General features: G+C 43.4%; 1 protein-coding gene across 7 annotated transcripts in view; it reads right to left on the bottom strand.

The window, feature by feature from the left end:
• Positions 1 to 446: 446 nt before the first annotated feature.
• AKNAD1 (AKNA domain containing 1) overlaps positions 447 to 13,523 on the bottom strand; it is a 52,573-nt gene continuing 39,496 nt past the window's right edge. For 3 of the 7 annotated variants that reach the window (XM_059885052.1, XM_024990037.2, XM_059885053.1), the window contains exons 9-14: positions 8,975 to 9,072; positions 5,112 to 5,234; positions 4,888 to 4,992; positions 2,536 to 2,610; positions 1,247 to 1,346; positions 549 to 810 (exon numbers count right to left, since the gene is read on the bottom strand). In XM_059885052.1, the coding sequence (XP_059741035.1) occupies positions 771 to 810; positions 1,247 to 1,346; positions 2,536 to 2,610; positions 4,888 to 4,992; positions 5,112 to 5,234; positions 8,975 to 9,072 (541 nt within the window). In that variant the 3' untranslated portion in view covers positions 549 to 770. The other 4 variants (XM_024990038.2, XM_024990039.2, XM_024990040.2 and 1 more) reach the window with 4 other exon arrangements.

Raw genomic sequence — 13,523 nt, 5'->3', positions numbered from 1 at the left:
GAATTTGTAGAATTTGGTAGCAATTATTGAGTTGCCTTTCAACAGAGTGGCACTAATATGTACTTCTATCAGCAGTGTATGAGACCACTCATCTCCCCCATCTTCCCTGACACAGCCTGGGTTTTCCAAACTTTAGTTTTTGCCATACTGACAGGTAAAAGTATATGTTACTGTTTTCATTTCTTTTATTATGAGTTAGTAACATTTATTTTTAAATATGTGTTGACTTTGATTTTTAAGAATCAGAGGTCCATTTTTTTAAAAAATTGTGTCCTCCATTTCTTTCAATTTTGATGTTTTCTCTAGAAAGTCATCTTCATAAGTTGTATAATAAGTAAAATACCTTTGGAGGGAAGACCAAGTTTTCTCTGCATTTTTTTTTTAATCCTTGGTTGCCTTGAGTCAAACTAGTATTTCAACTTTTTCCTCCATCTTTGTACTTTGGCAAGATCTTCTGCAATAGTTCTAATCATTTGATCAGTAGTTTGTTTCAGAATGGTTGCTGTCCTTAGGGCATGATCCAAAGACGAGTTTAAAATCTACAGAGGAAAAGTCCACACATTTTGGTTACAGAAATTTACTACTGCTCCTGGTAATTGGGTTATCTCATTATTAAACATTGCAAAGTGGAATTTTTGGAGTATTCTGTTTTCCACCCAGTCTATTTCTGTTTTTGAGAGCTGGTTTCCTAGGAAACCAGTGTGAGATGGAATATATTTTGTAGAGAAAGGGACAGAAAAAAAGATAAACACGTGACCGATGAGCATAAATCAGAGGATGAGGTCAGCAACCTGCTGGGCTGTTTCCCTGCTGTGGAAAAAGAGATCTGTGAGAAGGAAGAAAGACTCTTGGGATGAGGGGCACTGAAGGGGATTTAGGGCCCGTAGCCGCTGAGGGGCACACAGGGATGTGGCGCGTGCTTGTGGCGACATTGAAAGTGACCTGACTGAGAACAAAACTGCTGGCAGCTCTAACCCCAGTGTCACTGGAACAAACTTGTGAACGGCACACTGGGAAATCCTAGAGCTGAGGCACCACCCACAAAACACTTTCTCAGGAAATTTCCCTGGGAACCAATTTAGGAATAACACAAACCATGTGGCTGCTCAGGCTGTGTGTCTTTATGTTAATGCTGAGCACGAGTTGTTTCAGCAGAACACTTTTTGATGCTCTCATACTGTAATAACGTAAAAGCCATCAGTTTTGTAGTTAGGAAGACCAAACTCACAAGCTGCAAGGTCCTCACCTCAGATTCCGTTTCTTTGTTACTGCTAAAGTTGCTGGAGGATGTGTTTTCAGAAATCCTGCAGGAGTGGGAATGGGGGGAGAGTGTAGCAAGGTCTGACCTGTAAGAAAGGCAAAAGCACATTGATACTTGTGTAAAGCACCCTCTTCAACTCTGTGGTTCAGTAATGGCTGTGTGTGTGTGTGAGGAGTTGGTGCACCATCTGCACAGAACCAAGATGCAAACCCAAGAACTCCCAGGTGGCTGTATTCATACACACTGCACCACCCCAGGCAGTGCGTAGTAGGGTTCACACTGAATGAGTGTGACTGCACAGCCTGAACTCTGCTACACTGTCAAGTCTGCCTCCTAAATAGCTCTTAAATACTAGTCTTCTCTCTTTCCTTTTCTACCACCCTTAGCTAAGCTGCCATCATCCCACCTGGCTTATTGTACTGGTCTCTTATTTGGCTTCTGTGCTCCAGTCCTTGACTCCTCTAATCCATTTCCTCTCCCTTAGTAGTGAGAGTGATCTTTTAAAACACGAGGAAGCTTTAAAAAACACTCTGGTTTAAAAAAAAAAAATCTCATTGTCTACCCATTAAACCTGAGACTCCTTCCTGCAGCCGACAAGCCCTTGCACAGCCTGGCCATGCCCATCCCACCAGCCTTCCCTCACCTATCCTGCCCCACTGCCTCACCCTCTTTTAGGCTCCTGCCACATTGTTCCTGAACTTGCCAAGGGCTTTTCCACACCAGGAGGCTCTCTCAGACTGGCATTTCTTCGCTCGTGCTCTTCCATCCTTGCTGACTCATTCATACTTACTCTTTGGAACTCAGCTTCTCTAAACCACCATATTAGGTAATAGTACTCTATGCCCCCTTTTCCTCTACCAAAAAAGTAAGAGCAGAGACAGTAGTTGACTTTGTCACTGTGTCCTCAGGACAAGCACAATGTCCTGCTATTGACACTCAAATATTTGTTGAAAGAATAACTGAATGATTGAAATACTAGCCAGATAAAGGTTTGAATCCTGACTACTACCTAAGATCTAGGTCAGGGGCCCCCACCTCTGGGATCTGATGCCTGACGATCTGAGGTGGCACTGATGTAATAATAATAGAAATAAAGTGCACAATAAATGTGCTTGAATCATCCCGGAACCCCCATGGAAAAGCTGTCTTGCACAAAACTGGCCCCTGATGTCAAAAGGTTGGGGACCGCTGCTGTAGGTGATCATGGGCAGACAATAGTGCACTAAGCACACTGCATACACCAAATGGGTGGTCATTTTGTTCATCATACTTACTTTCTTGATATGGGTTCACATTAGAGGATTTTGGATTTGCTCTTTGGAAACAGATCCATTTTGGTTTTGAATGAGCTGAAAAATGTTAGCTGTGGTCAGATTCAGAGCACAAAAATGATCCCCAAATCCAATGGTGGGTATATGGCTATCCTTTCCTGAACTTTTCTGTATAAGTGAAATATTTCATAAAGTTTTAATAAGGAAATAGACCTAGGGAACATGGAAAGTAGCCATTGAGTATTCTGAATTCAAGAAAAGAAATTCAACGTTTAAAAGGAGTTTTATTAGCAGACAAGAAACCAGGAGTCTAAGTTCCTTTGGTGCTAGCTGGGTGACCTGGGCATATCTATGGGTTCAACTTCTTCATCTGGCAAATGGAGGGATGATATTTTCCAAGCGCTTGGACCAAATGGATTTCTAAAGTCCTCTCTACTTTAGGAGCAAGGATTCTAGGAGTCAGAAACTAAAAAATTATGTTACTAAGACAATCCTAGAAAATAGAGACTAAACAGATAAGATAAATTTAAGAAAGTCACCATGGGAGACATGAAGAGCTCCAGGGAAGGGAAGAGAGGCAAAGCAAAGCATGTGTGTGCTCCGTTGCGTCCACCTCTTGGCAACCCCTTGGACTGCAGCCCACCACACTACCCTGTCCATGGAATTTTCCAGGCAAGAACACTGGAGTGGGTTGCCACTTCCTACCTCAAGGGATCTTCCCGATCCAGAGATCGAACCCATGTCTCCTGTGTCTCCTGCACTGGCAGGTGGATTCCTTTGCACTAAGCCACCCCGGAAGCACAGTGGCCAACAAATCTGCTTTCTCTGTCACTGAGGCTCCCTTTCCCCCCTTCTCTTGCCTCTCCTCTCTTCTCTGTTTTCCTTCTTTCTCCTTTGGTCTCCTGCCATATCCACTGGTCTCTAATGTCTCGGCTTCACTCCCTCTCAGGAGGGTCCCACTCGACAAGGGGACAGGGAGGGATTATCCCTCAGACGTGGAAGGCAAGGCAGGAGCCAGAAAGTCCAAATTTAGTCACACTGCACCCTGACTTACTTGTCATGACAAACAGTGGTACTAATGACCTCAGTCTTAACTCCTTGGTCATCTCATTCTTTATTTGTAGAAACTGAGAGTTGGAAAGGGTTATAGAGTCATCTGGTCCCATTCTCATTCAGTCTACAGATGTACAACATCCTGACAAAGTACCGTGTATCTCAGCCTGCAGGTGGAACTCACGACCTCCTGCAACAGCCTGCTCCACTTTCTGTCCTTTCTGGAGGGTCTCTTAAACACTGAACAAAAGACGCCTCCCTGAGACTTCTACCCTCTTGGCCACTGTACATTTACTAATGGCGTTTCAACATCACTTTTCAAACGACTCAATTGCTTTCCTCATTCATATATTAGAATGAGAAGTCTCATGTGCTGTTGACCCCAAAACCAAGGAGATAGTAAAGAAATGTGCCTGTTGCTTCTGTGGAGTCTTAGGGACTGTCACCTCAACAGAACACATCCAGTTGGAGGATTGGGCAGCTGGGGGTGGGTAGGGGAGACACAGCTGAGGTCAGTCTGCTAAACACAATTCTTTAGTCTTGGGCATCGCAACTGTGAAAGGTCAGAAACATTCTCTCTGGTGCCCTGTCCCCAGCAATGGAAAGAGCTCTGAAGGTATGAACTCACCCATGAGGAAAGGATGTCGGAGAACCAGACCCGGTTGTTTTTCAGAAGCAAGACAAGGGTGTGCCCTCCCCACTTTGTGTTCCCTTGGTCCACTCTGCTCTCTTAGCACTTAACCACATCTTGCCGTGAACTTTCCTCATTAGAGTATGAGTTCCTTTTTTTCAACAGGTTGTAAACTCCTTGAGAGGAGGTAGCCATTGTCTTATTCATCTTTATAAATAAATGTTTGTGGGATTTTAGGTATTTCCAAAGACAGCAAAATTTTGCATTGAAATTAGCAACATGATATTGAAGGAGTGTAAAAATAGTCTATTTCTTTACATACTGACTTTTACTGGGGATGTATTTAAAGCTTTTCCCCCTTCTGAATAATAACAATAATAGTGGCCGTTAGTCATTTGCTCATCAAATATTTATGACTTGTTGCCAGATTACACTGGTATAGCACTTCGTACTTCAAAGTCCTTTATTGCTAGGACTGCATATCTACCAGCCCAGCCCCTTGCCATCCCGGTGTCGGGCTGAATGTGGAAGTGTCAGATGAGTGCTGGAGACCAGGCAGCACACTCAGCAGGTGCTCAGCATATGGTAACAGTGGCCAGTGTGACATGTGTCTCCCATGGAGGGAGTCTAGGTTATTTACAAAGATGGGATCATGCAGGAGATGTACTTACTCGGTGAAGAATTATTTTCATTTAAATAGCGGAGCTGAGCAAAGGCACTTCTTTCTGTATGATTAAAGAAATTCTGTCCTGGGGTGTTGTATCTATAATGAAATTCTGAAAAGAAAAGATTAAAAATGCAACTCATTGCCTGCAAACAACCGTTGTGCTCACTTACAGACAGAGAACCAGATACAGCCTGTTTTTTTATCCTGAGGTGGCCCAGTCGCTTTCACCTTTAGGTGGTTCTTTCCTGCAGACTCTCTGCGAGTTAAGAATCTTAGTGCCACAGTTCTCACACTTACTACTCTGCAGTCCAATCCGAGATGCAGAACAGCAGCTGTATCCTGTATCAGAACCTGAAAAAGCCCAAGTTATGCAAAGGAAGTGTGAGGTTTTTATTACTATAATCCTAAAATGTGCTTTGGACAGTAGAGCTCTGATCATGCAAAATATGCATTAGCCCCAGAGTGTTCAATTTTCCCTGGGGGAAATTTATCACACAGGTTGCCAGCATAGGGGTGATATTTTGGACACCGCCCCCCCGCCTTATGACAACTGAGAGGTGTTTTGATAAGTATCAATTCTGATAGGAAAGTCTCAAGATTTGCCCAGCACATGTAGGTCTTCTAATGGATGGATCTGTGAGAATTTGGCCCACTGAATTATCAGACCATCTCGCATTTGTAATTATTTCTCAAGATTTGCCCTGATACATCCACATTTTCTTCTCAGACCCTACAGTGGCCAAGAGCTTATTATCCAGGCAACTGGAAAGATGGTTTTCCTCTACAACACATTCATAAATCCATATGGGAACTTGAATCATAGCTTTGCCCTCATCAGAACCACAGAGAAGCTAGTAGTAGAGAGCATGTGTATCTGGTGCAGGTCTGGGTCTTGTTTGGCTGGCTGTGGGCAGTGGCGCTCTCCAGGAAGGCCAGAGCATGGGAGCCTGGGTCCAGCAGGTGAGTATGTCACACTCGGGTGTCCAAGCAACATCTCGATTCCAGCAGAGAAGGGGTTGGGGGACAAAACTGCTGCCAGTGCTATTAATGCCTGCCTTGCTGCACTCATGGTTACACTCATTGTAACATTGTCTACCAAAGTGTAAATCACAAATGGAGTGAGCTCTAGGAAGGATTTTTCCCTTCCCCAAGTCTCAGTCAGTAGTCACTGAATGCCTTCTAATTCAGAACTCAAGGAAATTACAAATAGAGGAAGAATGATGTACACCCTGGGCTGGCTGTGTTGTACAAGGGAAAGAACGTAGGCCTGAGTTTGAAGCCTGATTCTGCTACGTACTGACTGTGATGGTTGGTAATATGTCACAAACTCTAACGTGCTCCTCAAAGGATAGAACCTAATTCCTCTCTCAATTGTGGTTGGATTTAGTGACTTGCTTTTAACAAATAGAATATAGTGGTAATGATGTTGTGTAACTTCTAAAACTAGGTTGTAAGAGTCATTTAAACTTCCATCTCAGTCTTTCTCTTAGATCACTTGCCTGGGGGAAGGAGGCTACCAGATCATAATGACATTCAAACAGCCTACTGGCCCCCCTGGCGAGGAACTGAGTTCCCTGGCCAATGGCCATGTGTGAGAACAACCTTAGATGCAGATTCTCTAGCCCCAATAAAGCCTTCAGATGATGGTAGTACTGGCCAACATCTTGACTGCAGCCTCATGAGACACTTTGAGCCTGAACCATCCAGCTAAATGGCTCCCAAATTCCTGGCCCACAGAAACAATGAGATAGCAAATGTTTGTTGTTTTGAGCCATTAAGTTTGGGGATACATCATTACATAGCAATAGATAATACACCAGGCTCTTTGACCCTAGTTGCTTAATTCGTACTTATCTATACAATAAAGACAATAATTCCTACCTTTTAGGGTATTATGATAGTTCAGTGATATATACTATATGTCAACAATTCTCAAATTTTTGATTTCCGAACCCTCTTACACTCTTAAAATTGAGGACCCTAAAGAGCTTTTGTTTATTCTAGTTTTAGTACCTCAGATGCTACAATGCAGGAGACCCAAGTTCGATTCCTGTGTCAGGAAGATGCCCTGGAGAAGGGAATGGCTACTCCCTCCAGTATTCTTACCTAGAGAATCCCATGGACAGAGGAGCCTGGCAGGCTACAGTCAATGGGGTCAGACACACTGAGTGACTAACATTTTCATATATCATAATATGTGGTGTTTTTCATACCTGCACTAAAAGTCTATCTTCTTGCACTGGAGAACTGTCATACAACATTCAGTTGGTTGAACATGGATTGCTGCTGCTGCTGCTGCTAAGTCGCTTCAGTCGTGTCCGACTCTGTGCGACCCCATAGACGGAGGCCCACTAGGCTCCCCCGTCCTTGGGATTCTCCAGGCAAGAACACTGGAGTGGGTTGCCGTAGAGGAGTATTTATTTATAAATTTCAAGTCATTTTTACTCTGTAGAATCATTTAGATTTTCCTAAGAAGGAAAATTATGACCAACCTAGATAGCATATTGAAAAGCAGAGACATTACTTTGCCAACAAAGGCCCGTCTAGTCAAGGCTATGGTTTTTCCAGTAGTCTTGTACGGATGTAAGAGTTGAACTGTGAAGAAAGCTGAGCACTGAAGAATTGATGCTTTTGAACTGTGGTGTTGGAGAAGACTCTTGAGAGTCCCTTGGACTGCAAGGAGAGCCAACCAGTCCATTCTAAAGGAGATCAGCCCTGGGTGTTCTTTGGAAGAAATGATACTAAAGCTGAAACTCCAGTACTTTGGCCACCTCATGAGAAGAGTTGACTCATTGGAAAAGACCCTGATGCTGGGAGGAATTGGGGGCAGGAGGACAAGGGGACGACAGAGGATGAGATGGCTGGATGGCATCACTGACTCGATGGACGTGAGTTTGAGTGAACTCTGGGAGATAGTGATGGACAGGGAGGCCTGGCGTGCTGTGATTTATGGGGTCGCAAAGAGTCGGACACGACTGAGTGACTAAACTGAACTGAAGACTGAATGAGCAGTCCCAAGGGTTTTTTTTTTAGAATTTTAAATTGAGAAATTAAAAAAAATACTTTAAAAACAATAATCATTTCATGTTCACAAAATAACATTTTTTATGAAAAATAGCTATTTTGAAAATTTTAAAAATCAGTGACCTGTGAGAAGAGCAGCAGTGTTTTGTGTTTTGGCAAATACCTAGACTATCTGGCTTAACCGAAGGCAGCTGGCTTCCACAGGTGTGTCTCCATTCAACCTGTTGCAATATTGTTCTTTCAGGGAATAGAGAGGACCTCACAGCCCTCCAGAGACCCTCTGACCACACTTTGAAAATCTCTGCTCGGTTCTGGTGTATAGAGTAAGTGTTCAGTCAGTGAAACCTATTATTATTATTAGAAAATGTGTCTTCTACAGAGAAGAAATAGAGCTACATGTGACAGAGTAGGAATAATACCGATTTGAAGAAAAGGCTCTTGGCTATCAGACTATGGGAATGTAAGCTAGCCTGGTTAGTTCTCTGGCCCCCCGTTTCCTCCTGTATGAACTGGGTAGATTAGGCTTGGGTGCTGATTTTCTCCCTCATAGCTGCCTAAGCTGCAGGCCTCAGCCCCATCTCTTCTTCATACAGGGCAGTCCTGCCAGCGGTTATTTTTCTGCTTAAACTATCTTCGGAGAAAGGTCCCTATGACTAAAAATCATTGAATTCCATGCACTGGTGCTCTCTGGGTCTCCTCTCCACTCTTTCTGCTCCTATGAAATGTATGTGGACAAGTCCTCAGCAGCTCCCGTGTGGGTGAGCTCTTCAGGTGCAGATTCTGGTTCATGCTGGGGGCTGCCGCACAGAACTGAGACCACCTCGTGACTGAGTCATGGAGCCCTGCGACTTCAGGCAGAGACAGGTGTGGGCACTTTCACGCTGCTTGACCACATCTCGCCTGAATCAATTCATTACTAATTCTTTACATTTTGCAAAAACAAAAATTAACATGCAACACCCTAGTCTAGGTAAAGCTATTTAGCATAGCAGGTATTCTGCCCATAGTGAGCAGAACCCAAAGAGGGACCAGAACAATGACGACTGCCCCTAGACCCCTCAGCTTACCGAGCACTGAATCTGGGTGCAGCATCTTGTCTTGAATGGCAATAGGAAACCTTCCACAGTCAATTCCTCTGTGATCTTTTTTCTCCATTTTTTGCTTCCTAAAAAAGGTGCATAAGAGTCCATAAACATTTAGTACACTGCTAATAGAGATAGTGAAGGAACTGGTAAAAGTGAAATGTGAAATTTCTTAGGTCAGAGCCAGTAACGATGGAGGATGTATGTCATTCTCAACACAGCCAACCCTCAACCCTCTGCCTGCCTGTTTGAGAGCTTTCCTGATGAGAAAGTGCACCCAGCACAATCTGGCCTGGTGAGAACATCTATGTGTGTGTATATTAGATGCTCAGTCGTGCCTGGCTCTTTGCAACCCCATGGACTATAGCCTGCCAGGCTCCTCTGTTCATGGAATTCTCCAGGCAAGAATACTGGAATGGGTAGCCATTCCTTTCTCTAGGGGATCTTCCCGACCCAGGTCTCTCGCATTGCAAGTGGATTCTTTACTGTCTGAGCCACCAGGGAAGCCCAAGAACATGGATACCAAACATTAAATCTGTTTCGTTTTCCTGAGGATAATATCTAGTCATCATATACACATACGCAATCAGAAATATGAAATACAGAATTATAAAACAGAGTTTTCTTCATATTCATGCTTCAAATTTAGTTCTTATCAGGGGAAGAAGCTATGCTACCTGTTGGTACCAGATCACATGACTTTGTATCCAAAAGTACAAGCTGAGTGATCCAAAAAGTCCTGGATTTTGTTCTGTGTGTCTGGTGACTCAGTGATAAAGAATCTGCCTGACAATGCAGGAGACTCAGGTTCAATCCCTGGGTCAGGAAGATCCTGTGGAGAAGGAAATGGCAACCCACTCCAATATTCTTGCCTAGGAAATTCTGTGGATAGAGGAGCCTGGTGGGTTACAGTCCATGGGGTCACATAGAGTTGAACATGATTTAGTGACTAAATGACAAATATGGGGCTAAAGGCTATGAGACCATTGTTGTTCAGTCACTTGGTTGTGTCCAACTCTTTGTGACCCCATGGCCTGCAGCATGCCAGCACGCCAGGTTTCCCAGTCTTTCACCATCTCCTGGAGCTTGCTCAAACTCACGTCCATTGAGTCAGTGATGCCATCCAATCATCTCATCCTCTGTCATCCCCTTCTTCTCCTGCCCTCAATCTTTCCCAGCATCAGGGTCTTTTCCAGTGAGTCAGCTCTTCCTATCAGGTGGCCAAAGTACTGGAGCTTCAGCTTCAGAATCAGTCCTTCCAATGAATATTCAGGATTGATTTCCTTTGGGACTGACTGGTTTGATCTCTTTGCAGTCCAAGGGACTCTCAAGAATCTTCTCCAACACCACAGTTCAAAAGCATTAATTCTTCGGTGCTCAACCTTCTTTATGGTCCAGCTCTCACATCCATACATGACTACTAGATAAACCACAGCTTTGACAAGATAGATCTTTGTTGGCAAAGTAATGTCTCTGCTTTTTTAATATGTGGTCTAGGTTGGTCATAGCTTTTCTTCCAAGGAGCAAGCATCTTTTAATTTCATGGCTGCGGTCACCGTCCGCAGTGATTTTAGAGTCTGTCACTGTTTTCATTGTTTGCCCATCTATTTGCCATGAAGTGATGGGACCAGATGCCATGATCTTAGTTTTTTGAATGTTGAGTTTTAAGCCAGCTTTTTCACTCTCCTCTTTCACCTTCATCAAGAGGCTCTTTAATTCCTCCTCACTTTCTGCCATAAGGGTGGTGTCATCTGCATATCTGAGGTTATTGATATTTCTCCCTGCAATCTTGATTCCAGCTTGTGCTTCATCTAGCCTGGCATTTCTCATGATGTACTCTGCATAGAAGTTAAATAAGCAGGGTGACAATATACAGCCTTGATGTATTCGTTTCCCAGTTTGGAACCAGTCCGTTGTTCCAGGTCCAACAGTTCTAACTGTTGCTTCTTGACCTGCATACAGATTTCTCAGGAGGCAGGTAAGGCAGGTTTGGTATTTCCATCTCTTTAAGAATTTTCTAGTTTGTTGTGATCCACATAGTCAAAGGTTTTAGCGTAGTCAGTGAAGCAGATATTTTTCTGGAATTCTCTTGCTTTTTCTATGATCCAGCGAAAGTTGGCAATTTGATCTCTGGTTCCTCTGCCTTTTCTATATCTAGCTGTACATCTGGAAGGTCTCAGTACACATACTGTTGAAACATAGCTTGAAGGATTTTGAGCATTACCTTGTTAGCATTTGAAATGAGTGCAATAGTATGGTTGTCTGAGCATTCTTTGGCATTGCCTTTCTTTGGGATTGGAAGGAAAACTGACCTTTTCCAGTCCTGTGGCCATGGCCAAGTTTTCCAAATTTGCTGGCATATTGAGTGCAGCATTTTCACAGCATCATCTTTTAGGATTTGAAATAGCTCAGCTGGAATTCCATCACCTCCAGTAGCTTTGTTCATAGTGATGCTTTGTAGAGACCATGTGGTGTTCATTTTACTGATGCTAAGCCACCACATCAGAAAGATGTGCTATGGTAGTCATACTGGGACACTTCCCCTAGCCATCTGTAGCTTCAGTTTCCCTCCTTCACAGAAACTCTAACTCCTTGAAAGGGATTTTAGTTGATAAAAATTCTTAAGAAAGTTCTAGCTCAGCCCCTAGGATACTGTAATAAGCCCCTAGGGAACGTTGCTCATTCTTAGTGTGGAGGGCACCGTGCCCAAGATATCCTGGACATAGCCAGTGAGTCAGGAATGAGTGTGATTCCCGGAAATGGGGTTTGAGCCTCAGGCCTTGCTTGCAAATTCAGGCTCATCCAACTGTGCCTGGGCCTGCTGCCGGTGGACTCCAACCCTACTTGGAGTCTGTGAGGCTAGGGGCTGAGAAGCCAGGCACTTTCCTGCTTCTTGGAAAAACATGCTCTCCTCCTGAGTCACATATTTTCTCACACCTTATTTTCTGCCTCCACCCTCCTCCTCTGGGGCATGTGAACATCTGCTCTCCAAAGTGGAAAACTTGGATTGCGCTCAAGTGAGCTCAGTCTAATACACGACTTTCTTTTTCCGCCTCTTTGAAACTTCTTTGTGCACTAAAATCTTCTTGCCAAACAGCTAGGGGAAGCTCTACTTGAGAAGACAGTTTTTCAGCAAGACAAAGTTTTTCAGCAATCCAAAATCTCTTAAATCCAAAATTCTGCATCAGACATAAAGGGATAAACATTTTACATGTAGCATAATTGTTATTTATCTGCATGTATATAAATATCCTTCAAACAGTATGTGCATCAGTAGGCTAAATAGATAATACATTCCATCTGAGAGAACTCTAATCTTCTAAAAGAGTAAAGAGTCTATACAGTCTTCTGTTTAATTAATTCCTCAAGGATGATGTAGTTTACCAAGATTTCAAATGATAAACCATGCCTATTGCCAGCAATAGATTTACTGTTAGATCTGATTTTACACTTGGCTGTGTTTTACCTCCTAACTTGTTTGTTATAAAAGAGAAAATGTAGTCTGGAACATTGGTCCCTGTATTGGTACTTAAGTTGTTCTGTGAGGTCTAGACTATAAATTTGGTAGAGAAATATCTAGTACCTTGAATGCTTAATCAGAATGTTTTTAAAATGTCAGACTATTTGTTATTATACTTGTTTTTATTACTGTTGTTTAGTTGCTAAGTCATGTCCGACTCTTTGGAGAAGGCAATGGCACCCCACTCCAGTATTCTTGCCTGGGAAATTCCATGGATAGGAGCCTGGTAGGCTGCAGTCCATGTGATCGAGAAGAGTTGGACATGACTGAGCGACTTCACTTTCACTTTTCACTTTTCACTTTAATGCATTGGAGAAGGAAATGGCAACCCAGTCCAGTGTTCTTGCCTGGAGAATCCCAGGGACAGAGGAGCCTGGTGAGCTGCCATCTATGGGGTTGCACAGAGTCGGACACGACTGAACCGACTTAGCAGCAGTAGCAGCAGTCCGACTCTTTGTGACCCCATGGACTCTAGTCCACCAGCCTCCTCTGTCCATGTGCTTTCCCAAGCAAGTATACTGGAGTGACTTGCCACTTCCTCCTCCAGGGGATTTTCCCAACCCAGGAATCAAACCTGAATCTCCTGCATTGGCAGGTGGATTCTTTACCACTGAACCACCAGGGAAGCCCTTTATTATATTTACTAAAAACAAAAAACAAAAAAAAACACCTCAAAACCTAGATTTTAATTCAATAAATAAAAATAGTGAGCCTGGGTTGACTGAGGGAGTTGGCATTATTCAAGGCCCTTCTATCCCTGAGAGTCAAAGCTGATGGTTTATTAGACCGATGGTCCACACCAGATGACACATGGAGATTTTTTAGGGGGTGGAAACTCAATAGAACCCTGATGACAATTACCTATTCCCATGCTGGAATGCTTTCTAACAGGAAACTGCAGTCTTTCAGACCTTGTCACCTGCCTTTATTAGCGTACATTACACACACGTAATTGTGGTAACTAAACTGCCCCTCCCTCCTTGACTTTCAACCTTTCTAAGGTCAATTAGTCAA

Source organism: Bos taurus, chromosome 3 (genome assembly GCF_002263795.3).
Source record: "Bos taurus isolate L1 Dominette 01449 registration number 42190680 breed Hereford chromosome 3, ARS-UCD2.0, whole genome shotgun sequence".
Taxonomy (NCBI): Eukaryota; Metazoa; Chordata; class Mammalia; order Artiodactyla; family Bovidae; genus Bos; species Bos taurus.
Note: the sequence above shows the minus strand (reverse complement) of the source record. Positions and strands in the feature narration are given on the sequence as shown.